The sequence below is a fragment of the Eretmochelys imbricata genome, chromosome 8, assembly GCF_965152235.1.
Source record: "Eretmochelys imbricata isolate rEreImb1 chromosome 8, rEreImb1.hap1, whole genome shotgun sequence".
NCBI classification, from domain to species: domain Eukaryota; kingdom Metazoa; phylum Chordata; order Testudines; family Cheloniidae; genus Eretmochelys; species Eretmochelys imbricata.
The window spans coordinates 88716034-88743733 of record NC_135579.1 but is presented as its reverse complement, the minus strand read 5'-3'; the positions used below and the strand labels follow the sequence as shown (position 1 = coordinate 88743733).

General features: G+C 39.9%; 1 protein-coding gene across 1 annotated transcript; it reads left to right on the top strand.

Annotated features, from left to right (window-relative positions):
• The first annotated feature begins 9 nt into the window (after nt 1-9).
• IL12RB2 (interleukin 12 receptor subunit beta 2) lies at nt 10-27636 on the top strand. Its single transcript, XM_077824546.1, has 15 exons — nt 10-148; nt 841-1056; nt 2098-2212; nt 3709-3884; nt 4172-4314; nt 5687-5831; nt 8786-8865; nt 14119-14338; nt 15513-15704; nt 16981-17082; nt 17167-17322; nt 22074-22211; nt 23769-23856; nt 26113-26212; nt 26526-27636. Exons 2-15 carry the CDS (start codon nt 861-863, stop codon nt 27069-27071), a joined length of 2397 nt encoding a protein of 798 aa, XP_077680672.1. The 5' UTR covers nt 10-148; nt 841-860; the 3' UTR covers nt 27072-27636.
• The last annotated feature ends 64 nt before the right edge of the window (nt 27637-27700 follow it).

The window sequence follows — 27700 nt, the reverse complement described above, 5'->3', positions numbered from 1 at the left end:
GAATTCAGAGGGAAGTTTACCATTCACCTCAATAGGGGCATGATTGCTGCTATTTCACCAATATGCATAGTGTTTTTTGTTAAAAGAGAAGATAAATAAAGTTCAGCTATCAGGTGGCTCCTTGGATTGTACTTTTTTCAGTAAGAAAGTAGGTTGGCTTTCATTCATGATGTCCCTTAAATCAATGAAAATTTAGTGCCATGCACAAATCATAAACTGGATTATGGTGGAGGATTCTCCTTCGCTTTGTAAAATACCCTATACTTAAGGCCCTTCTTTTTCAGTTTATAACTGATTTTTTTCCAAAAATTCTGAAGTTTTAGAAAAGCTATTACTTGGGTTGGTTTGTTTGTTTTGAAAATCAACAACTTTTACACAAATTTTAGACCACTTTACATGAAAATACTGATTATGGTAAAAAAAATCCAATACCTTACATTAGATAGATGTGTAAATTATAAATGTATAAATTAGTCTAAGTATAAATGTGATGCTGTCTGTTAAAATAAAGCAATGTAGTGAAGGATGCACGTGCATACAAATGCATCCCAAGTCCTCAAAAAACAGAATTCCCTGGACCCAGCTCCCCACTGTGGAAAGAGAGACGGCAGCTCAGTAATCTGTTGCTATTTTTCCCCCTGTCCTCCTGTCCCCCAGTATTAACCCTGATATTTATCCAAAAACTGAAGTTAATTTTTTGCACTGATTTTCACCCCTTTTATAAATTTTTGCAATAAATACTGATACATTTCTAGGAAATTTCAAACAAAAGGCTTTGCACACTCTTAAGAAGGGATCATGTGAGTATTTATACTGTTTGTTTTTCCCATTGTATTGTAGAAAATTGCAAAAGAGGAGACATGATTGCTAGCACAGATTCTGTAGTCCTTCCTGGATCAAACATTACCCTCTCATGCCAGCTAAAACAGGGTGAACAATGCAAGGAGCTAATTTTCAATAAGTCTGAAATAGTCCTTGCATATGGAAGACATACATTTAGTTGCAAATGTAAATCGAATGGAAAAATCATCTGTGGAATTGACATCTATGTTGGAAGTAAGGAGAAGCCATTTCCTATTTCTTATTCTAACACTTCTTAGGATATCAGCTGTGATGTACCTCTGAGAAGCACATCAAAGTGGTAGTGGGATAACTACTTTAGTGAGTCCATTGGGTGATGGATAGGTTATTATAGTCAGAGTTAGTTAATTATTTAATCTGGGCCAGATTGTGCCTCGGGGTCCTCCATACACTGATCTCCCCCTATGCATATGTGGGCATTCACCATTGTAGTATAATATGCTTTACTTTGGGAAGGGGTTGGACATATGTATCACCAGCCCACTGTATACACATTGACCCTTCCCCCTTTGTAAAATACTACATGAGGCTTTATTAATGTTTGTGCCTCTCCCACCCTCCTCAGTGGAATGCCCCTTTTAGTGTGATGGGGACAAAAGATTCCAAGGCAGTGGTAGATGGAAAAATCCCCAACAGATTCCTCCATTGGAGGGTGCAGGGTTCCCCAAAATGCAGACATAGGGTCTCGGCATTGATCAATCCAGTGGATCCCCAAGATTTGTGATTCAGGGCACAAACTCCCAGTAGTTCCCTTATGAATCCTATTGTGAATAAGAAACTGTGAAATGGGAATCCCACAGAGTTTCTAGTAGCCTATGGGAGCTAATACTCCTGAAGTGGGTTTGGGTTGCATCTCTTTTGTCTCATGGGGAAAGAAAGCTTTTGAAGAGCAGTTGTCAGTTGCTGTAGGCAGGCTTTTGGGCCCCAATCCTATCCAGGCTGTGCAAATTGAGGCCCCTGCATCTATGTGGAATCCCATTGTCTTCACTGGGGCTCCGCACAGTGGTCAGCCCATGCAAAACAGCTTGTAGAAATCAAGGCTTTAATTTGTTCTTCTAAGTAAGTAAAAAGCCAGTCTCCCATAAAAGAGCTAGGTAAAAAGACAGCCTGAACCCCAAATTCTTTGTTTTTAAAAACAAAGGCAACAAAACAAAACTCAAGACTGTGTCAAAGAGGGTTTCTTATTACCTCTGTTACCAGTGTTTACCTCAAATATTGACAAGAGTGTCTGTTCAGATCCTCCAGACCAGCCAGGAAATGTATCCTGTATTCTGTATGGAAGAGATGGGAACCTTACTTGCACTTGGGATAAAGGAAGACTTACTCACATAGAAACTACCTATGTGGTACAGTAAGTAACTGATGGACAAGGTTCTTTTAAACCTACAGTTGAATAATAGCTTGAAAACTTACTATTTCTGGCAGGCCTATTTCTTTTTATTAAGGCCCCAAAAAAGTCAGTTGTCTTATGTTTAAACCATTTGGGGAGAAGCACAATGGAGACAGTATATGACTCAAGTTCATGAAAGTGAGTCTAGTTGCATAAGGAGCCTATTCAGCTCACATTTTCCCTGCAGATGCAGCACCACATTACCTCAGCACCTTCTGGGCTGGGCAGGTGCAGGGACTATACCCCATTTCTAGACATGCTTCCCCCTTGAAACTGGATGTTTAATACCGGAACTGGTATTAAAACAGCTGCTTAAGCTTGCCCCTTCCTAGGGAATGTTCTCAAACTATCCAGTGTCCTAATATATGTCCAGGGGAGTTTCTTTTCTTGCCAGTTATGGCATGAGCTGAAATTACTTTTACTAAGAGACCTATAGCTTGTATCTCTGCCATGTAACTCTGCTAGGGAAATGGAAAGTGGCCATTGCTCTGAAATATATTCCCCAAACTTGCTGCTCAAACACAGGGACCGGAGGGAACTTTCTTCTCTGATCCTATTGAGGACCCATGACTGACTCCAAGGGAGGGATATAGGTTTCCCTATATCCTGCTGTGGAGACCTAGGGAGCTTGTTCTCAGCCCACACAGGCTACCTTGGTATGTGAAAGGAAGAGAACTAGATCATTTAGGGAGTCAAAATGCACGGGAGGTGGGAAACTCCTTAACAGAAACTCTCCTCCCACCCAAGTGGCTGTACCAAATCTGCCATGGAGTTGGGGTGTATTCGTATCATCCTTTACATCCCAGCGGGACAGGCTCAGCTGCTGCCCAACCAGGCTTTGGACACCAACAAGGCATTTTGTCCTCCTAGAGCACCTATCATGCTGTGCTCTTTGCCATAATAGCAATGGTGCTTGTATAAATAATGGAAACCTGCTTTCAAGTCTCTAATCTGATAAGAGGGTATACAAGTAGATTATAGACTAGGAGGAAAGCGTGTATCTCACTGTTGTAAAGAAATACGAGGTAGGTTGCTATCCCCATCGTTACAAGAGTAACCTATCCTGGATTCCTTCTAAGCTGCAAGAAATGTATAGTTTTTGAAATAATTTTGTTTTAAAAGTACACCATGGGCCCTGTGCTATCATCTTGGTATAATTTTGTTTACTTTAAAACCTTCCATTGCTTTGATGATATTTTAGGCATTTTAGAAGCTACAGATAAATGCTGCGTCATGTACAGACCGTGCCATCTGTTTTCAGGCAGAACTGCCCAGCAATTGAACAGTACAACCCCATATTAATAATATTTTGTTGTTCAAAGAAGAACTTTAGGGCCAGATTCTCAGCTGACATAATCCAGTATGACTCAGTTGAAACTACAATATACATCATCTGAGGATTTGGCCCACAGAGTGTGTGTTGAAGATTTTAATCACAGGTTTATCTTTTGTTCTAGGCTAACAAATGAGACAAAATGCTTAAGTTTTGCAGAAGAAAGTATGAATCCTAAATACGGCTCACTGAATCTGACCAAGTTGAATTTTGAATCCAATTATACAGCTGTGGTTGCTGCCTCAAATAGACTAGGAAATGCTTCTTCCCTACCCTTTACATTTATGTTGATAGACATAGGTAAGTGTTACTTGTCTCTTAAATGAGCAGATCTAGGGAGCTGGTAAGAAGAGGTTGAATATACCAATATATGCCTTAGTGAATCAATTTCAAAAGGTTGCCAAAGGCACCCAGAGCTTTGGATGGGGGCTCTTATTGTAAAGTAACAGCAATCTAAATAAATGAATAAACAAGCAAGCGACCCAGTGTAAATTTACTGGAAATTTATATTCCATCATATCTTACACAACTATTTCTAATCACATTGCATATCTAACTGGCTTTTTTTTTTTGGGTCTTTGCTTTAGTGAAACCTCATTCTCCAACAGATATTTTAGTGAAATTTGACAACGTTTCTGAAACAAATTGCACTGTCTTGTGGCAGGATCAACAACAGACACAAAGCTTTCGACTAAGATATCGATCGGTTAACAGTCACTCCTGGAATATGGTAATAATTCTTTCAAGAAAGAAAAAAAAAAGCTGGTCATTGATGTTTGGTTTTGTTTAATTATTTTTACCAGGTTTTATTTCTTCAAATTTGCATCTCTTCTTGTTGGCACCATATTTAGGATAATGCAATAATCCATATCAGAAATTATTAACTTTAAATTAAACATCCATCATAAACACCATCTTTGGTCTGAAGTTTTCTGCATGTGAGGCCCTAATCCTGCAAGAGCGTATTCATGTACTTAATTTTATGCATATGAATAACCCCAGTGAAGTCAAATATTTATTTGTATCTTTTCAGGATCAGGGCCCTCATGTCTGACATAGCCCTGTGTTCAGACATATATTAAGTAACTTGCTACACCTCAGCAAAAGTCAGAAATTTTTTAATTATGCTTTCAGAGTTACAAGATATAAACTACAACCCTTGTTAAGCTGAAGAAGGGCTTCATCCAACTCCTATTGAAGTCAATAGAAGTTTTTCCTTTTACTTTAACAGGATCCAAGTTGGACCTCAAATAAACATTAGGGTTTTTTAAAAAAGTACAAATCATATAAAGTATTGAGAACAGAATTTGTGAACAATGGAAGAGTTTGTTATCTTCAGGTTATTAACTATAGAATTTTGTAGGAAAACTGTAAGCCAAAATATTCATTACACTTTTCTTTTTGAAAAGGTTATTCAGGGTTGCACTGAATTAGTTTGCCATTGGTTTTAAGCATTGTATTTTATTTTTTTTTTTTGCTACGTGAGGATAGTTGTAACTCCCAAATTCATATTTCAGTAAGTAACCCCAGAACTTGACAGTACTACAGTAATGAGCAGTTTGCTAAAACTAGAAAATTAGTGAGCCATCAGGAGTTACTATGGTGACACACTAGGAGTCACTATGAGTTATGTGCTTTATTTAAGTTAGCTATAAAATGTTAGACAAAATAATACGCCTTGGAGCAGTTCAAGGAAACTTGTCTTCAGGCAAGGAGCTGACACCTAAACTCCCAATCAGACGGAAGAAGGGCTCCCGGAAGCCTGACTGGTGATCATCTCAGACTTTGGGTAACTGGGCTTGGGGTACTCGGAACAGTATATATTAAGACATAATTAAAAAAAAAAGGTAGTTTTAGGTAAAAGCACTCTTGTTTGTACCAATTACTTATCAAACGGAGGAGCTATCCCCATTGATTTATTCCTGACACCACCGAAAAAAGACCATTAAGTTACCACTGCTTTGGGTTCTGAAAACCCTGGGTAAAAGTACAGGCTTCAAGCAGAATAGAAATTATCCATAATTCATAGCATTACTTCATTCAACCTTTATTTCCTCTTAAGTTTTAACATTACATATGCTTTACATTTAATGCAATTAAAGGTTGAAACTTTAAATTCTACAAGATACAATCTACATGATCTGAAGCCACATACAGAGTATGAATTTCAGGTTTGCTGCAAATTTCACCCTAACAGAGGAATATGGAGTGACTGGAGCACATTTCGAATACAGACTCCAGAAGCAGGTAATAAAATATGCAGTTTGCCACATTAATCCATTGTTTAACATGTATTTAGAAATTGTTTGAGAACAGTTTAATATTAACAAATGCAAAGTGTGGGGCAGATTCTATCATCAGTTACGGCCATGTAAATTCAAAAGTAGAGCTAGTCGGAAACTGGAATTCGTGTTCATTGGGAAATTCCAAAATGTCAGAAAAAATAATTCATTTGGAAATGGAACAAAAATTAAATTTCTGAAGTTTCCTGCAAAACAGGAATTCCAAAAACGTTGTTTATTATCAAGATGAAATAAAACTTCAGCTTTTCTTTTTGAAATGTTTCCAAGGCTCTTGAAGCCCAGGAGCCCACAGGCAGGGAGCCCAGGAGCCAGGACTCCTAAGAATGCTGAGGAGCTGAGAACCTGGAAGCCCTGGTTCTGGGGCTGTCTGCCTGACATACTGCCCTGGAGCTGGGGACCCTTGGAGCCCAGACTGCCAATGAGCCACAAGCCTGAGAGCAGAGGTTGCCAAGGAGCTGCACCCCTGAAAGCCAGGACTTTCAAGCTCTCAGCTACCGATCAGCCTACCAGGTGGTCTCCAAGAGGCCAAGAATGGTGGCAGGAAATCCAGGCAGGCTTCCATTAGAAACCTGCCTGGTTTCTGTTGTCAGTTTCAACTAACTTGACATATTTCTGTGGAACATTTTGACTGAACCAAATTGGCATTTTCTGTTGGAAAATTTCTCAATAGCTCTATCCAGAAGTCAATGGAGTCACTTCAGACTTACACTATTGTAACAGAGCATAATCTGGCCATGTGTTCTGACAGTCAAACAAACACACAGTAAAGTATGAGGTGAACAGGAGATGTTGCCACTATTCCATATTGTAGGAATAGGTGACAGTTTCCAGGAACACATAGTAAGACCATAAAGACAATTAGTATTAATCAGTTTGTGCCAGCTTTAATATAAGATGTGTGATGCTCACTATCAGGTCATGTGTTTGCTTGCTTGACTTCAAATTACCCCCTATGAAATTCACATAGTACAGGATTTTCAGTTCTTCTTAAAGAAGAAAACTTCTCAGAAGTTTGTCTCCCAAAGTTGTGTTAATTTGGCACCAACTCCTTTGATCTTACACATACCTTTGATATATTTGTAAGTTACTATAAAACCTACTGGATCTGACTGTGACTCATGCAATTTACCACCATTGACAGCATCAGTTTCTGTATGAAGCATTGACTGATGCAAGAGAGAAGTGTGAACTTTTCTCCCCACTAACAATTTCCTTCTTGTAACCCTTTGTACGCACATTGGGTTGCTATAGTATTTCAGTTAAATGTTAGGATTTCAGTTAGGGCGGGGAGAAGCATTGTGTCTTTTTCCCAGCTAAATGTGAAATAAGAATCTCAAACTAATCAACAAGTATGCTCTAGCCTCATTACAACTGATCTCAATGGGAGTAGTGAATGAGAAGTCATAGGTACAAAATGGCTACATTACTACCTAAAGTAACTAATGTACAGAATTCAAAGCTCTGCTTTTAATATAATAATGCATTTTTTAAAAAGCTACTTATTTTCAGGTCTCTACAGGTCTGGTCCTGCCATGGGACATGTTATATTTAAGCACCATTCTGAAATTTCTGTTCATTCAAGCACCTTGTATAGGATGTATGTGAAAATAGCCTTGAAGGAGGAATATTTGAGTTTGATAAATTCATTTTTGATTCTTTGAAGAAAGAAAAACAACCCCTCTCACTGTGTAATAATGCTTAGAATTGGGAGAACTAAATCCTACTTTTTTCCCTCCTTTAGCTAAGATTAATAAGGTTGTGGGAGATTTACAGGTGATCACGGGCAACAGTTCTTAGCATTGCTTATATTGAGAATTTATCTCCTCCTTGCATGCAGTCCCAATCACATTCCAGTCAGATTTGTCCAAGAGCTCCTTGCTTTTGTTTTAGGGTTATTAGTAACAATTTGTTCTTATTTGAGTTTGGTGTTTTTCTTTAAGCATACATTAGTGAAATCAGTTTTGAAGAACCAATCTGTAGTATCTTTTGTTTTACTAGTTTTCTTCTTATCTTGCTACTTTTCTGATTTTGAACTACCTGAGCACATAGACCAAAAGTTGGTGGACATTCTCCACACTCAATTTTCTTGATTTTTGCTACTGTGGGTTTGTTAAAAACTTTAGCCAAAGCTTATCAGATATCTTATTTCTGCTAAATCTTAAAAGGTCTTTCATGAACATTTTTCTTCTTTGAGCTAACTGCAAGTTTTGACACCACTAATTATTATGAACATTTATTATTTTCAGTAACAGTATATTCCCATTAAGCTTAGAACAAGTGTTCTTTCTGCCAAGAAAGTAAGTCACAAATAGATATAAATTGTACAAGAAAAACCCTACCAGAATGTTATCTATGGAGCTGTTGATCTGTCTTGAGTGGTCACAGAAAAGTTTGCAGATGTTGCGCCAGTAAGAATAAAAAAACCATCCAGTGCTTGAGTGCTGTGGCATAACCACAAGTTTAATTGGTTTAGTGCTGAAACGGTATACTCTCTCCAAGTGTTATGCAACTATTAGCAGCTGATCTTGTTAGCACTTTATTATAGATCAAGTGATGGCAGGATGTAGTCTTAAGAATGTATCTGAGTTTTATGGTTTGGGTGGATGCCCTAGAATCTTGGGTTTTTTGTACTTAATCACACCACTAACATAACCTACCTGTCGTAGTACTTATATTGCCATTCATCTAGAAACATTTCTAAATTGCCTCTCACCCTAGACTCTAAGTACCATACATAGATGAAAAATTCAAAAGGAATTCCAGGCTGCATGGTTTTGTGCAATTTAAAAAACATTTCTGTTTCAGTTTAATTTTGTTTTCCCTCATACCTTTCAACATTTTGCAGATTTGTATCAAAGTGCAGTCATAAACTCTACACATTTTTTCTCCCCCAACCAGTGCCAAGTGGGTTGTTAGATGTCTGGTACATAAGGCAGGATATGGACTCCCAAACACAGAAGATCATGCTCTTTTGGAAGGTAAGATTTTACTAATCTAAGTGAATTTAAAGGCATATAGTTAAGTTTGAAGCAGGGACTGTGTCTTACCATGTGTTTGAAGAGAAAGGTCTCAGAGCAAGGAAAAACACAGCTGCTCTTCCCCTGCTAAGAGCAGAGAGAGAGCGCTACCTCCTTGCCTCTCTTAAGGGAACTGACCAAGAAGGAGAGGAAATCCAGCTACCTGTGAGTTTTCTTCTCCTCTTTGATCAGTTCAGCAAAAGACTCACCAGGCAGGGGAATGTGAAGAGGGAGGAGGAAGAGGAGCCAGTTCCTGGCTGAAGAGTTTTTGGGGTTCCAACATTTCCTGCCAGTGGATGGAGTACGAGTAGCACTACCTGATCAGGGGAGTAAAAGTGTCCCAGCTAGGGTTTCCCACCCCTTTCCTTTAAAAGGAATGCTCTTCATCACTACTTCCCTCTTCCTTCCACAGAGATAGGAGAGACAATACCCATGTTCTCATCCTCCTCCCCAACATTTCAACTCTCATCCCTGCTGTGGGGAGACATACTTTGAAATATCTTTTGTGGTGTTATTTATATCATCTTAGTCTGAGGATCTTCTAAAATGCAGAAAGTTTCATGGGGCATTTCAAAATTTAAGAACATCAGAATGTCCACACTGGGTCAGACCAGTGGTCCATCTAGCCCAGTATGCAGTCTTCTGACAGTGGCCAATGCCAGGTGCTTCAGAGGGAATGAACAGAACAGACAATCATCAAATGTTCCATTCCATCATCCACTCCCAGCTTCTGGCAATCAGAGGCTAGGACACTCAGAGCGTGGGGTTGCAGCCCTGACTGTTAGCCAAGATGGACCTGTCCTCCATGAGTTTATCTAGTTCTTTTTTTAATCCTGTTATAGTTTTGGCCTTCACAACTTACGCTAGCAACAAGTTCCACAGGTTGAGTGTGCGCTGTGTGAAGACATACTTCCTTCTGTTTGTTTTTAACCTGCTGCCTATTAATTTCATTGGGTGACTCCCAGGTCCTTGTGTTATATGAAGTAGTAACACTTCCTTTGTATTTGGTAAGTTATTGACACAGTAGCTGCTACTTCTAGTCACAACAAATATGCTTCTGCTAATTAAAAGCAATATATTCAGGCCTTCTCCAACATGAAGTGCCACCGCTGACCAGCTACTTTCTGATAATGAGTTAAGTTAACCAGTCTCAATAAGCTTTCAAATAATGCTTAGGGTGTTCCTGTACTTCCTTCCTACCTCTATTCCAGAAACTGGAGGAAGTGAAAATTTGTTATTAAAGGACAGTTGTTGATACGAGTGTCATTTTCTAGCAAAGAGGACTATTACTATAAATAGATGTCTGAATCAGAAAAACGTTACCTCACCTTGAAATGGGTATTGGAAGGAACAGTGGCTGAGTTACTTAAAATAGGCAGCTTGAGCTTCTGAAGCAAGATGTGGAAGATGTGAAAAGCACTGAACAAACAGATAGTTTGTCATTCAGATTAGTGACAGACCACAGTAGTGACGATTGGTAGGCACAGCAGCTGTTCTTGAAGTCATTCCGATTTCCTGAGTTTGTTTTCCAATTCTTTATTCTCATAAGGAATACACGCACATCAGACTGTACCCCTTCCTGGAAAGGAGGAAAGATGTGCTGGTATATTTTTTCAGGCAATGACAGCTCTCCCAGCTGCCATCAGAGGAGATGCTGAATTAGGGCCTGATTCAAAGCTTGTATGGAAAGACTACATGGAGGACAGTGGGCTTGAAATCGAGCCTTTAATGGACAAGCGAAAGCCCACACGTAGTATGTTCATATTATAAAAACTTACAACAGGGAGATTGTATATGAGGAGGCACAAGAATCCATTTTCTTTCATTAGGCAGACAGACAGATCTAGGAATTACTATTTCTATTGTTCTAATCAGTGTTTCCAGAACTGTCACAGATCCCAAGATGGTGTTCATTAGTAATTTTCCACAGCAGGGGGAGCACAGGTAGAATATCTTTTTGCAGGTATTACATGAGCAGCGATTTTTCTTCTTTATATTTCTCAGTGACAGGACTTCCACCTCCCTCTCTCCTTGTCCCTGGATAGCAGCATCTAATTAATAGTTTTCTCAAAAAAAAAAAAAAAAAAAAAGAGATCCTTTCAGCACTGAAGTGAAGCTAAGGTAGCAGCTAATGGCACAACTTTGCAATGGGGATTCTCAAAGGAGGAGGAGTTAGGTGACCAATTCCCGGTGAACTGATCTGATTGAATGGGATTTAGGTGCCTAACTACCTTAAACTCCTTTGAAAATACTAGCCATAAGCGTTACTTTAATTATGTGTAGCTACCTGGTAGAAGATGCATTTGAGCAGAAGCAGAAACACAGTGGGTTATTTTAGATGCACACAAAGCTATCTAGCAAATAATTGCATTGTTTTTCTGGGTTTTTGAATGGAGTCAGCTAACATTGCTGATCTCAGGTTTGTTAGCTTACGGACACAGCTCTGGGAAACAAAATGCGTTAGCCTCCATGGAACCACCACCCAGGACATAAGCCATTGTTTTACCACAGGTCCCACAAATACCAGCTTTCCATTCTTCTCCTCTACAGAGAGGGAAAGCTGGATTAAAGTTTTATATATTTGTTTCCCTTAAGGAAAAGTAATTTAACAGAATGATGACCTTTCTGTATAATTTGAAACCAACCTATAAAATCCTGTAGCAGGGATAAGACCTATAGTGGTTTGTACAGCCTTACTGAGTTGCCTAGGATGTTTCCTTAAAGGTATAATTGCACCTCAAATAGTTCATTTAAGAGCTAAAAGTTTTGCAAAGCTGTAGAAATCATAGACAGGTAGAGAGATTGCTCTGTGATTACTATATAATTAAGGTTCTCTGCCATAGAATTAGTATTTATCTTGGCAAAGATTTTAAGGCTAGAAGAAACCATTAGATGATCATTTAGCCTGACCTCCTGTAGAACACAGGCCATAGAACTTCAGCCCACATCTCTTTGCTGTATATTTTGTTGTATAAATTGCAACAGGCTTATGAACAATAATAAAAATGAGGTAACTAGAGAATGTTGTCAGATTGTAATTTGGTATCTAAGCTACAGAGTAGTGTCCCTTTGATCGCTCTAGTGTCTGCATATAAATAAATTAAAAAAAAAAACCCAAGATATGCCTATGCCATCTAAATGGATTCTTTAAAAAACTGAAGATAGCAGGTTCATAACAAAAGTACATAACAAAAGTTGAAGTCCCAGTTTTTGATGCAAAGGCAAAAATATAAAAACAAAAATTGTAAGCCTGATGCTACTTTGGGAGGATTCTGTGTCAGTGTAATTGCAGCACTCTCCATCAGTAGATGGGGCTTTCACCAGCACACTTCCCTTCAACAGTAGGGGTTTTCATAGATATTAAGGTCAGAAGGGACCATTATGATCATCTAGTCTGACCTCCTGCACAATGCAGGCCACAGAATCTCACCCACCTACTCCTGCAATAAACCTCTCACCTATGTCTGAGCTATTGAAGTCCTCAGATCATGATTTAAAGACTTCAAGGAGCAGAGAATCCTCCAGCAAGTGACCCGTGCCCCATGCTACAGAGGAAGGCGAAAAACCTCCAGGGCCTCTTCCAATCTGCCCTGGAGGAAAATTCCTTCCCGACCCCAAATATGGCTATCAGCTGAACCCTGAGCATGTGGGCAAGATTTACCAGCCAGATACCCAGGAAAGAATTCTCTTTAGTAACTTAGATCCCACCTCATCTAACGTCCCATCGGGCCTACTTACCATGAATATTCAAAGATCAATTAATTGCCAAAGTCATATTATCCCATCATACCATCTCCTCCATAAACTTACCAAGTTTAATCTTAAAGCCAGATAGGTCTTTTCCCCCCTGCTTCCCTTGGAAGGCTGTTCCAAAACTTCATTCCTCTGATGGTTAGAAACCTTCGTCTAATTTCAAGTCTAAAACTTCCTGATGACCAGTTTATATCCATTTGTTCTTGTGTCCACATTGGTACCGAACTTAAATAATTCCTCTCCCTCCCCGGTATTTATCCCTCTGATATATTTATAGAGAGCAATCATATCTCCCCTCAACCTTCTTTTGGTTAGGCTAAACAAGCCAAGCTCCTTGAGTCTTTCATAAGACAGGTTTTCCATTCCTTGGATCATCCTAGTAGCCCTTCTCTGTACCTGTTCCAGTTTGAATTCATCCTTCTTAAACGTGGGAGACCAGAACTGCACACAGTATTCCAGGTGTGGTCTCACCAGTTCCTTGTATAACTAAAACCTCCTTATCTCTACTGGAAGTACCTCGCGTAATGCATCCCAAGATCTCATTAGCTTTTTTCACGGCCATATCACATTGGTGGCTCATAGTCATCCTGTGATCAACCAATACTCCGAGGTTCTTCTCCTCCTCTGTTACTTCTAATTGATGCATCCCCAGCTTGTAACTAAAATTCTTGTTATTAATCCCTAAATGCATGACCTTACACTTCTCACTATTAAATTTCATCCTGTTACTATTAGTCCAGTTTACAAGGTCATCCAGGGTTGTTGTATCTCATTCTGTTTGTATCTGCTGGAAGAGTTCATTGCTGTTTTTGATAGAGTGAAAATGGCAGGATCCTCGTAAACTTTCTCCAGTCTTCATAATATCTTTTCTAACATCCAATGCTGATTCTTTAATAGCTGCTGCATTTGTTTCATAATTACAGAATTCTCAGAAACAGAATGTTACTGTGTAGAAGGCTCTGGTAATCTTGAATATGAAAAGCCTTTATGTATATAAAAACAAAAACACCCCAATTATATTCCAAATATTTGATCTGAATTCATATATTTTTCTAGACACGATTCCTCATCAGTTATTACAGCCTCTTCTGCTGGCATGTTTGTTTATGCTAATTTTTTTAGGCATTGTACCTTTTACTGTTGAGTTAATTATTACTATATTGACCTCTATACTGTACTTGCATTATGCACAGGCTATTGTAAAGGCACCAGACGCTCCTGTGAACTGCTAGCCATAGCTTTTGGTAAGATGTGTAGTTCTCAGACAGCTAACAACATCTTTATCCAAGAACAGATGTGAAAACTTTCCAAAGTCTCTTGAAGCACTTCAGTTAACTAATTTCAGTTGAACAGTGCTAGCGCAAGGTGCTCTTAACAGTTTTGACAAATTCCTGTTTTTGAATATTTGTGATCTTGCCAGGAAAATAATGGGGAAAAGTAATACAGTATATTTCTTCGTAGGTTATGAGCAAGTCAGAAGCAAGAGGAAAGATCCTGCATTACATACTGGACTTTCAAGCACTAAACCAGACGAGTCCTAGAACAACAAACGTGACCATTACCACACAAACCCACTACACAAGAGTCCTCCCCAAGGTGGATTATAACATAATGGTCTATGCTCATAATTCAAAAGGAAACTCACCTCCAACATTGATCATTACTGATCTGAGTATTTTAGGTAACACCTTTACTGCTTGAGTTACGAGAAATATTGGCTCTTGCTTTTGAACAGAGCAGAACTCTGCGTTCTGAAGTATTCAGCTTTTGTGCTACAGCAGCCTAAACTAGAAGGTCATTCAAAGCCCTGTTACCTCTTTATACAGTTAAGATTAGTGCTTATGAAGCTTGCTGTCTATGCTATAATTTGTCAGAGCTTGTAATTAATGAGCAATATGATTGGCTCTAAGCACATTGTGTCCACGTATCATGGTTAATATTCAGCAGCTGGACTCAGCTAGCCAGGTTTCATCCTTCTCTGAAGCCTAGGCTGGCACATAGTTGCCTTCTTGTAGCCCAGGAGTAATGCTTATTTTTAAACTATTGATAGGATCCCCTACTGGGCCCTGTCCTAACTTTGCAGTAGGATATTCACAGGGTGCATTACTCCACGTGTTGCTTTTTCTGCTCTGCATTACTGTTTCTAGACACTCTCTCCCCAGCTGAGACAGTACGGCATATCTGCTGAGAATGTGTTGATATAGGCCCTCTTTATTTAGGTTGCCTGAGATGGCTAGAGACAGTTGATACATGGCTGTATTGTGAAAAAAGCAGCTGCGTGGACACACCTCAACCATGTTTGTTGTACCAAGGTCAGATGTGTGGCATGGTCATACTTCAGTGGTAAACAGAAACTTCCTAACCCACCTTTGTCACCAGCTTCCCTCCCACAGCTTTTCCCTGCAGAAGAGAGTAATGTGGCCCTGTGTCTGAAAGCAAAATTTTACTATTATGTGGATCACACATGTTCCAGACTCTTGGTGGAAGCATGGGCATTATTAGAATGGTTGGTAGGTAGAAGCCATGTGAAGACCATGGGGATTAAGGTGTAAAGCTAGCACTGCTCCGGTTGCTGTACCATGATACAAGATAGCAATAAAAACAGCCAAACGAACAAACCCCATTGTTTTAGCAGCTTAGTTGTAATCAGACTAGCACAAAGAGCTTTTCCCTCTGATGAAGGATTCTGTACACCGTGTAGCACTAAGATGAAGAAAGGCAGCAACTGCAGTAGATTGGATATGTGTCCTCTCACAAGTCAAAATACAACAGACCATGAGTAACAGATTCAAATAAGTCATATTGTTTAAGGGAGTGTAACAGGCAACTTGTGTGTTTTTTTCCTCCTTTTTAAGATTTACCTCCTCCACAAAGCATCTCTGTTAAACCAATGGGGAATAACAGCATCTTTGTCAGTTGGGAGCCTCCCGTTGAATCCGCAGCCTTCATCAATGGATATATAGTGGAATGGGCAGAGACACGTAGCCCTGAACCCCATCTGAACTGGATAAAAATTCCAGTATCCAATTTGTCGACAACAATATCAGGTAATTGTACAGTTTAGAAGTGGATTCTCCTTCCAATTAGAAAGCTCTTTGTTAGGAACCATCTGATTCACTGTTAATTTCTACTAGACCAAGATGAACAGTTACAGTATTTAAAGCATTTAAAAAATATTTAGTGGCTGCTATATAATAGTCTAACCTAGCGCAACTAAGATTGTCAGTGACTCCTTGTATGTTTGTAACTGGTAAATGGACTGTTCTGTGTCAGTTCTCTCGCATTCCATAAGTACAGGTTTCAGAGTAACAGCCGTGTTAGTCTGTATTCGCAAAAAGAAAAGGAGTACTTGTGGCACCTTAGAGACTAACCAATTTATTTGAGCATGAGCTTTCGTGAGCTACAGCTCACTTCATCGATGAAGTGAGCTGTAGCTCACGTAAGCTCATGCTCAAATAAATTGGTTAGTCTCTAAGGTGCCACAAGTACTCCTTTTCTTATTCCATAAGTAGTAGTCCTTCCAGATGATTTAAGAACAGTGCTACACAAAGTCTGAACACAAACAGATTAACAAGGCAACTTTATCATTAATCCCACCAGTACCACAGAATCAGTACAAAGTATGCTGAAGGACCATCTAGGCATTAGTACTTTGCTTTTTACAGCTATAAATAGTCTTTCTAATATACTGTATTAGGACTGTACCTTGTTGGCTGGGCCTTTCAGGAGTAAGGACCGTGCTGTCTCTGAAGTAGATCAGAAAACAACAAGCAAGCTCATGCTACTACTATCTTGTACTCTCCAGGAGCAGAGTGAGTTACTAGCAGCATCTCACAACCCCCAGAGACCCTTCTAGTGGGAAGGTGCTCATATTCCATGGTTATGAATGTGGGATAGGAGGCCATCACTGGCACTGCTTCCAATTTGGCTTTGCTACAGCAGCCATCTATCATATATATTAAAGCTGTGAACCGTGTAACAGCTTGTTTCCTCCTCTGCTTTCCCATTACTCAAAAATGGTTGAAGAGATTTTCCTCAGACTTTTGACTTTTCTTCCACTGTGGTGGCCTGTGCTGTACCCACTCCATGGCTATATAAAGGACTTCAGTCTTCAGGACTGTTAGCTTGACATCTTTCACAAACATTAAAGCTACTTACACAAACAGAGAGATGATGCAAAGCTGCCAGAGAGGAGAACATAAAGAGCCTCTTGCTCAGTGTGAAGAATACATGCAATAAAATTGAAGACTAGTCTCCACTTTAGATGGTTAGTTGGGTTAATAATATTTCAATTGACCACATATCCAATCTCTCTCGTTTCAGAGAACATAAAGCATGATGTGTGCTATGACATCAACGTATTTGCACTTTATAGGAACAGAACTGGGCAAGTGGCTTCAGCTAGAGGATACTCGAAACAGGAAGGCAAGCTCTGGCTATTCAGTCTGAGACGTTTTGTTTAAACTAGCCTAAACATTTGTCCTTAAAAGAAAATCTTGTGTTTTGCAGCACCATCAGCTGGCCCCCAGGTTTATACAGCAGTAAAAGGAGATGGTGTTTGGGTTTCATGGGAAGAAATTCCAGGCCACCAGCAAATGGGCTGTATCACTAGCTACAAAATATACTTGCAGAAGAAAAACTCAGAGGAAGGCCCTAAAGTTTATGGTAGGTATCTGGCAAAAAATAAGTAGAACATAAACCCTGTTCTTGTACAGGACATTTGAAAATATGAACCCCATTGTTCTAGGTAAGAGAAAAAACGCATTCAGAAAGATACACGTGGGCCCAAAAGCCACAAGGCTTGGCTCCAGAGCTGAACTTCCCCAGAGTTTGGAGCCAAAGATTCCAGGTTTTGGTTTGGGCCCCTCTCTACTAAAAATATCTGCAGAAGGGACTGGAGAGTCAGTTTTTAAAAAATGTGTCACTTGTACTAGCAAGACGAAAGTAGAATAAACTAATGCAATTTGATATCTGTGCAAACTGCTACTCTTGAATTATCTACTTAAAGTTGTTTAAACAGTAATTGATGTAGTCCTTTTTAGTTATAGATTGGATAAGGTAACAGATTTACCCAGAAATCATGCAGGATATACACATACCAATGAAGTTTTTAAGCAGTACATATACACACACATACACACACACACCACTTTCTTATTGTGCAAATCATCTATTATCCCATGAACACTGTAATTCCTATATCCACCACGCCCTCTCAGAAGAGACAAACCCATATAGATTCCTTTCTCAATTGTATCCAGGCACCGCAACAACAGAGTTCTTAAAACACAAATATGCCTTTCAAAATGTCATCTCATAAACATCTTTTGAGGCAAGGGTGATCTTTCACCACTAACCAGTGACATGCAGAGGATAAAAATATCCAGTCATCAGGCAATATCTAGTAATCATTGTACTGCAATAAGTCTTACTACACCCACAATAGTGTTAAATCTTCTGTATGTTTTCTTGGTTCTCAAGATTAATACAAAAAAACTTACCTTGTTGCAGCCACACATGCCCCTCTGTTCTCCTTACTCCTACTTGCATCACTTCAACTGCAAGGTCCTTTACTGTTTTAGAACACTGTGTCTCTCAAGTATCTTCTCCCCAGTCACACATCTTTGTCTTTACATAGCTTCTTTTCATTATTGATTCTGTTTTCGGCTATAAACCATATATAGACTCACCTTTTACACTGTAACCAAACAAAACAAACCCTGAATCCCACTTTTTTCTCTGCTCTCAAGTTTCTTATTGACAGCACCTGTGGGTAAGATTAGGTCAATTAATCATTGTGGGAAGGCCACAAATCTCAGCCTGTAGTATCTCCATGATGCTGGGGTGGGTCTTCTGCTCATTAAGTATGTATGAAGATGGCCTAGAAGACATGTTTCTTTTGACTTTCTTTAAATGAAATTCAGGTCTTATCTACCCAGGTATTTTGGGTGACCAGAGAACTAGTAAGTTTATGACATCAGAGATACCAAGGAAGCGAAACCTAATTGAGACCTTGATGCTGCTTGTGCATGAGTTTAACTTTATTATTGTGAGTAGTTCCACTGAAATCAATGGGACAGTACATAGTAGTGAAGTTAAGAATGTAAGTGTTTGCAGAATTGGAACCTGAGAGAGGAAGCAGTTTATAGTCACTGCTTAAAACTATGGATTTTTTTCTTTTTTAACAACACCCCTTTTAACTAAAGAATTGGAGAAAACTTCTTGGATAAGGATTTGGCCAGCTGGCTCCTACATTATGGAATGAGAACCCTCCCAGCTCACATTTCTGAGGCAGCCAAGAATTCTGCCAACAGACAGAGAGACGATTTATTGTTTCTAAGAAAGAGAGAGGAAAAAAAAAAAGCAAAAACCACTTCCCACTTAAAAAATAAACAAAAGCAATCCCCCCCCGGCCCCCTTACTCCCAACAGCCTCCTGAGAAAATGCATTCAGGCCCTTTTTTAAAAATATATTAGAAAGAAGCAGACAAAAAAACCCACACACTCTCATTCACCTTTAAAGTAATTTTATAGGAGCCAGTTTAGTTTTTAATTTTGTCCTCTGTGCTTTATCCAGTTGGTTTTCTTCCTTATGTAAATGCAGTTTATTTCTACACAAATAGCTAACACAGAGAAGGACAGCAGTTAGGGCACTAGCTTAGGACTTGAGACATGTAGGCTCAGTTGCCTGCTCTGACAGAATTCCTGTATGACCTTGAGCAAGTCAGTTAGCCTCTCTGTCCCTCAACATCCTGTCAGTTAAAAAAAAAAAAAAAAAAAAAAAAAAGCCAGTATTACTCCCCTCCCTCACCAGGTGTTGAAAGAATAAATACATTAAAAGATTATGAGGTGTTCATGTACTGCTGTAATGGGGCAGTACAAGATCGCTATTGTCTAGAACAGCAGTTTCCAAAACTTGTTCCGTCGCTTGTGCAGGGAAAGCCCCTGGCGGGCCGGGCCGGTTTGTTTACCTGCCGCATCCGCAGGTTCGTCCGATCGCGGCTCCCAGTGGCCACGGTTCGCTGCTCCAGGCCAATGGGAGCTGCTGGAAGTGGCAGCCAGTTCGTCCATCAGCCCGCGCCTCTTCCCGCAGCCCCCATTGGCGTGGAGCAGCGAACCGCGGCCACTAGGAGCCATGATCGGCCGAACCTGAGGATGCGGCAGGTAAACAAACCAGCCCAGCCCACCAGGGGCTTTCCCTGCACAAGCAGCAGAACAAGTTTGAGAACCACTGGGCTAGAAGAAAACATGCCACCGTCTGCACTGATTTACATCCAAGTTCACAGTTTGAGGAATAGTTTTGCTACCACAGGGATTTTGATGAGATTTAATAAAATAATAAAAGCTTAGATATAGAACACTCACTATGGATCTATTCAATGAGCAACTATTAGCTAGCTCCTAATCCTGTGAACAGACCACTTTGTGATCTGGGGGCTTCTGATCCATTTGGAGCTACAGGCAGGGATTTTTTACATTCAGAAAAACTAGTAGTGAATCATCGGTAAGGCTAAGATTTTGTCACAGTATTTTTAGTAAGTGTTGATAGCCGAAAATACTATCAAACTGCAGAAAATACTGCAAGAACTCAACACAAAAAGCAGCAAGTCAGACTGAAAATTAACTGCTCCAAAACTAAATTTATGCAGTCTGATACCTTGCCAAAAACCCAGATAACAAATCAAGGGAGAACAAATAGAAGTTGAGCAATATGTCTATTTGGGCCAAGAAATTAACATGCTCCACAATCAGGAAGGTGAACTCTTGCGAAGAAAGAAAGCAGGCTGGTGCGCATTCCAATTCTATCGAGGATGTTCTCTAAGGAAAAAATCAACAAGGCAACACTCACCAGCCTCTTCAATTCAACAGTACTGCTAGCAAGGTTGTATGGCAGTGAAACATGGACGCTGATGAAGTCAGAGGAGCAGCAACTGTCTGTCACGGAGAGGGCGATGAAGAATTCTGGGAATTTCAGTCCGCGACCGAGTTCCCAAAGAAGTGATCAGACAGCAGAGTGAAGTGCAAGACGTTGTTATTGAGAGCAGGCATAGTAAAACGCAATGGGTCAGGCATATAGTGAGGCTCACTGACAATCGATGGACTGCAGCTGTTGCTGAGTGGTACCCATGGGAACTGAAACGACCACTCGGCTGACCTCCAAAGAGATGGGAAGATTTTATTGTGAAAAGACATGGCCGTACATGGAGAAGGGAGGCCAGGATATGAGAAGAATGGCAGATGTGTTGTGATCGGTGCAAACTATACAAGGGCTGAAGGACCGATTGAGCAAGGTGATTTTTAGTAAAAGTCACAGACAGGTCACAGACAATAAACAAAAATTCATGGAAGCCCACAATCTGTCCCTGACTTTTACTAAAAATACCTAGGAGAGGAGGAGGGACAGAGTGCTGCCAGGACTTGCAACTGCTCTAGCCCCACCACTGTTCCTGCGGCACTGTTCCAGGGGACGGCTGCTCCAGAGGCTATGGGGCTGAGCCCTTGGTCAGTTGGTCCAGTGGCCCTGGGGCTGCCTGCTTGTCAGCTGTTCAGTGGCTTGGGCTGGCCGCCGCTAGTCAGCTGTTCTAGCAGCCCTGGGGCTGACAGCTGCTCCAGTCCTGCCCCCAAAGAAGTCCCGGAAAGTCACAGAATCCATGACCTCCATGGCAGAATCATAGCCTTAATCATTGGGGTAAAAAATGAAAGCACATTTATATAATTTGTAAACCTGCCCCACCGTGTCCTATTACAAATGCTGCATAAGCAGACCCCTGTGACCACATGGAGCTGCACTGACTTGAAGTAGGGCTCCAAATGGGAATTTGAGTCCATCCTTCTTGGAGCTCATTGCAGGAGCAGCCGATAGAAAGTAAAAGTAGCTGCTCAAATATGAACACTACTAATCTATGCTTAGTGTTCCTTTACAATTTAGGAATCACACCAGTTAAAGTAGGGCAGAAAATGGTACTGTTAAATTCTTTATGTACAGGACATGGTTATTTACAAAGTCCTTTAAGCATACTTAGTGCTTATCAAACATAGCAATCATAGTCCCTACCCTGAGCAGCATATGATCTAATTCAGACAAATAGGATAACAAGACAATGGCTCAGATTCAAAAGGGCAAAGGGGACAGAGATCTGGGTTGAAAAAGCTTCATGAAAGAAGCTGCACAGAGATTTAGAGGAGAAAGCAGGGCACTTGGTGAAGGAGGAGCCTGTTCAGAGCACAGGTCATAAAGAAAAATAAAGATGGGTAGCCAAGAGTAGGAGAAAGCAGTGAAGACAAGATTTGGAGAACAAGGAGAGGGAGGGAGCAAGAAGTGAGATGGAGAATTGATGGTTCAGTTCTTTAGAATTAAACAAGAGAAATAAAAACACTGCATTCTTTGTTGATTTCTCTTTTTTTCCCTCTTTTCAGTCATCCATAAAGAAACTTCCAGAAATTCATTTTTAATGAAAAACCTGCAGCATGGTGTGAACTATGTTTTGTGGATGACAGCTTCAACCATGGCTGGAGAAAGCCCTATTGGGAACGAGGAACTGGTTTACCTAGAAAGTAACGAATAGCTTCATCTTAAGATCTTTGTGTGAGGAGCCAGCAGAAAGACACCTTAGCCTATCCCTTGTCCCAGCCCTTTCACACAGATTTGGATTGTACCTACTCCCGTTAATCCTTACAGAGAGTAAATAATCAGATATTTTCAGCTGGTTATAAAATTGTGCATGTGTTTTTTTTCTTCCAATTGCCCACTTTCCCCCAAGACATCTGTAGAGACAAATAGGATATGCAAGTAGTAATTTGAGCCCAGTGGGACTGTTCACATGAGTAAGGCAAGTTTGACCTCACTGAAGGTAATAGGAGTTTTGGCACAGACTTCAATGTAAACAGTCCCATTGGCCTCAAATTACTACTTACATATTTAAGCTAGGGATAAAGTAGGGCCTGATTATGCTCACATTGAAGAGAATGGCAAAATTCCCACTGACTCCAGTAAATAAATAAAATAAAATAGTATTATTTCTGAATTCCTGTAATTCTCAGCTATTTCAGATGTTTCCTATATTCAGAATTTTCTCTCTTTGTGTGTGTATTCCACACAATTATGCCTGTAATGCCAGTTACAAAGTCAGACCCCTTTTTACATTTTTTGACTAGAGCTGGTAGAATCAGACTTTCCAACCCATGGGAAATTCCCATAGTTTGAAATTTGTTTTCATCCCAAATTGGGACAGAAAGTCAAAGAACAAAATTTTACACATATAACAGAAAGTTCAGAAAAATTGTGATTAGTAAATATCAAAAAGTTTCATTTTGGTTTGTCAGCTCTCCTACAATGTACAGTGATTATGTGACTCCCATCATGCACCACAGCAGTTCAGAGGAGAGGCCATGGTGCATCATGGGAGATGTCCAGGTAGGGAGCCTGGCCTGTAGCGAATGGGGGCATGAGGCACCCCAAGTACAGTTCCCATGAGGCACTGTGGCAGCTGAGGCAGACACAGATTCATGTTGGACTGACCTTAAATGAAATATTTTGATTCAGTTCGACAGACTGAAGTATTCAGATTTGAATCGATCTAAACCAAAATATTTCATTTCAGTTTCCCTAACAAAAAAATTAAAAACTTCAGCAAAATCAAAATGTTCCCTCAATGAATTATGATTTTGCAAAAAGTGAATATTCTGTCAGAAAAATTCCTGACCAGCTCTAATTTTGATTTTCACAGATACAGCATAGTATATTTACTGTTTAAAAGCTTTTCTGCCTAGCTTAGCGCTCGCTACCACAGTCCCTCTTACTGACTCTAGGTTTATTTGCTGCATATGTTGATGTTAAGTGCAGTGGCCCAAGACAAAGATTAAAGGGCTGCATATATTAGACAGTCTTGGGTGAAATTGCCAAATGGAGAGCCCCCTGTTACAAAGTACTCTTTTTTCTTAGCATTTCAGCAGTGCCAAATTCCAGTTCTTAAATGTACTCAGTTCTTTTTAGTTTATGAGCAAGAGAGCATACCCCAGGACTATCATAGTTAAACCATCCACACAGTTGAGTTAGCATATTTAAAACCCTGATTGTTGCTGTTTATCAACATGGATTTGCTGGATTTGCAGGTGCTTCTGAATGGATTATTGTTTCGGCTGCTTGCATCTTCTTTGGCATTTCAACCTGCATTTGCTTTGTGCAATCTGTTCAAAAAGCGTAAGTGAATTCTTTTTGATCATATCTGAACTCCAAAAATAAAGTAGAGTTTTCTTTAGAATGTATAATCATGTCTTTTTACAACTTGTTCTAAACGTCTTTGAAATTTTACTTGAAATTTATAAGATGCCAAACAAAATGCATAAATGATATTAAATAAAAACAGAGCACAAAGTTAGGTATTTGTACATGTAAATAGATGCAGGTTCAGAAATGCACCAATTGAGAATGCGCACAGAGCCCCTATATATAATTTTTTTTTTCAAGTTTAACCCTTAGGACCTACTCCTTCTCCCACTGAAATGAATGACAAGACTCCTGTTAACTTCACTGAGAACACAATCCAGCCCTTAGACTGAAAACTCTTAGGAGGAGGAATTTGTCTTCATAAAGCAACACACACCAAGGAAATAAGAGATGTCTAGAGACCAGAACAAAATATAGGTCATAGAACAGAAGAGCTCTCTAATTATCTGAGGTTACAGAACAGTTTTGATGCCACAAGGATTTCCCTATATCAGCTACCTTCCAAATTTAATTCATTTAAAAACTTGAAGGGTCCACTTTTTTTTAAGATATACTTAAATTTAAAAGGCAAAGTAGATTATATACTAGCTTGTTGACTCAATGACCACCACAAAATGCTAACAGCAGAGACAACGAAGTTTGGGAGCTACATCAGAAGAGTCACTATCTGGGCCTCCAGCTTAGCAAATTTCAGTCTATATGGTTAACAAAAATATCCAGCATTACCTTAGTAAGGAGCTATGGAAAACAAGAGCTATGGAAGGGATGTAACTCTCATGCTTCTGAACATAAGACAACTTCTAACTATCAGAGTTAGGATGAAACTTCCTGAAGACAGACCACTCCATTACTGCTTACTGCATGAGTTTCTGTTGAAGCATCTGTTGCTGGCCTCTATCAGATACTAGCTAGACAGACTACTGGTCTGATGTAGTATGGCAATTCCTATACTTCTAAGGGAGCAGCATCACAGAGGTGATACATTACAGGTGGGAGCTACTTGCAGTGTTTTGTCTACTTTGTGGTAAATTATGATGCAGAATCAGTGTCTCAGAAACAGTCCCTTGTCCTCTTGGCCACAGGAGCAAGAGTAGTGTTTGCAGCTGTGAAGAATTAGGATAGGATATGAAAACAGCAGCCCAGAATGTAGAGTTGAACTACAATCCCTAATAGAACTGGCCAGAAATTTAGATTCTAAGCTTTTGGGGGCAGGAACTGACTTTTGGGGCAGGGGGGGTTAGATACCCACACACAAGTGCCTAGCACCGTGGCCCCCAATCCCTGACTGGAGCCTCTAGAAGCTATTGTTACACTGTTAGGTGAAAGTTCAGCCTTGTCAGGTGCTCTGCACAGAGTCACTGGGGCTAAGACAAACATGCTTGAGGACCCTTTTTTACATCCCAGAACTAGGAGCAGGATGGGAAGAGACAGTTTATTGGCTTGTAGGGGTGTACATCATGCAATATTAGTGTACACTTTACATGGTTTAAATTGAAAGTCCATCTAATGGAAAGCCTGGACAGAGATGCATCTTCCATTAGGGTTCAGTGTGGTCATATATGAGTTTAGAAAGTCACTGGCAGTTGGGACAGAGCACAGGTGTAAGAGTGCTCCTGTTTACCTGGACAAGTCAAACAGCTGCATTCCAGACTAGCTTCTTCAAGGTCAACTCAAGGCAGAGGTTTCTGCAATAGTCAAGCTTTGAGGTAAACAGATGTGCGGTCCACATCAGAGAGGAAAAAGTGCATGTCTTGGCCAGTTGAAAACTGAATAAGAGATTTCTTGTCACTGTTGCCATCTGAGGAATCCAGGAGCAGCAATAAATAGCAAGACCCTGAGTTTGCAAACCGTCTGAGTGTAGGTTGGCAGGTGCCCTCAGCTGAGAGAGCAGCCACAGATGTTAACAAAGCGAAGAATTTGAGAACCTACCAGTCAACATCACAACAGTTTTATCCAGATTGATCTTAAAACTAAATTGCTTTAATACAGGTTCCAACAAAGTAAATTGCAAATTACCAAATACTGGCAGGCTGGAATTTCTACTGGTCCAGACTAAAGCAGTCTACACTGAGTAAAATATTGATTATTTGGTATCTCGGCATTGTGTGGTGTCCCAATTTAATACGTCAGATTTAAACATGAGGGTGTATGCAATATAGTTTGAAGCCATTAAATTTGCAGGAATTAGCAATTGTGATTATAATGCCAACATGTTCAATTTGTTTGTAGATTATGCTCACTCCTTTCTGTCCTTGTACCTCAGTGGTACAGAAAAGCCATTCCAGACCCAGCTAACTCTACGTGGGCTAAAAAGTACTCCTCTGTAGAGGTAAGTCACCTTTCCAAATTATTTTTATACTAAGCTTGTCAAGCTCACCTTAAAAATGATTTTGGCCATACATGTCCATAATCTCTTGGTACAAAAAAAGTGTGAATTTATTATCAGTGGGCTGATTGCAGGAAATTACTTTGTGAATCTTATGGCCTGTTAAGATTATCACATATCAGCCTGATACAAGGACAATGCAGAAACTTATTTTTAGGAGTAGCAGTATTAGAAAGGATGTTGTGTGGAAGCTATTTGCATTTTGACAAGGTGGAAGATACTATCTGAATAATTAATATTTTTCCTCACCCATCAGGATAAGCTGAACTTAGATTCCAATCAGTTCCTAAGCTACTTCAGCAGTTTTGAAGAGCCTGAAACTATAGAAGTAGAGGAAGTCTTCATAAAAAGGGAACCAATGGCTTTCAAGGACATACCCAGCTTCAACAACTTTAAAAACAGTGAAGGTCATGATTGGCAAACAATAGAAAACAGGGTCGAGAAACAGGAATCCACTGAAAAGAACTCTGAGTACAAACCTTTGGCCCCCAGCTCACCAGATGATGGAGACAATTATAAGTGTCACCTGCCTTACTTGTACAAAAAGGTAGTACTGGAGGAAACAGAGCAAGTTCAAACGGTTTCTGAGCACCTTACCAATCCACTTACAGACGTGACTGTGAACTATTTGCCTTCAAACATATTGTCTCCCATTATGGACACGAATGAAGAAAGCAATGAATTTGAATGCAAATCCTTCTCCATTTTCCCAGCAACTTCTGTTCTGATGCCAATGTTTTCTTGTGGAGGGAAACTTACTTTGGATGCAGTAAAAATTGACTGCAATTCTTTCACAGACTAAGCAGTCCAGCTTGTATGTCTGTTTTTTGGTATTCTGGCCAGGTTCTGTGCACTTTAGTCAAATACACAAATCACAAAATTGTATTTAGTTAGATAGTACCAACTCATCCACTTCATGAAATTTAAAGGAAAGGTGTAAAATCTAAACATACAAATGGTTCGAGTTGTGTTTTGTGTCTTACTATGTGAGATAGTACATGTTTTACATCTCTTTCTTGTGTGGATCTTATGAGAACCTGCTTTTGAGGTAGGTGACATGTTCATACAGATAAGAAGTTGAGAGTTCTTACAGCAGAGCTTACTTATATATTAACTGCCAAAAGTTCCATTTTAATGTAGAGCAGAGGTTCCCTAACTGGGTGAGGGAGGGAAATGGCACTGAATGTATTCTGGGTGTGTATGAGAAGCTTTAGGGGGGAAAAACCCTTACTGTGCAGATTGTACCCACAGCTATGAATAACTCTTGAGGTTTGAGGGAGACAGGGCATCCATCTTACACCCTAGCAGCTGTTCAATATGCCACTCTTTTGCACTGCTGCTGGCGGTGACACTGCCTTCAGAGCTGAAGGAAGGTGGAAGTCCCTTAAACTTAAATGGCTCTGTTTGAATCAGTGCCTTACTGTTTTTAAT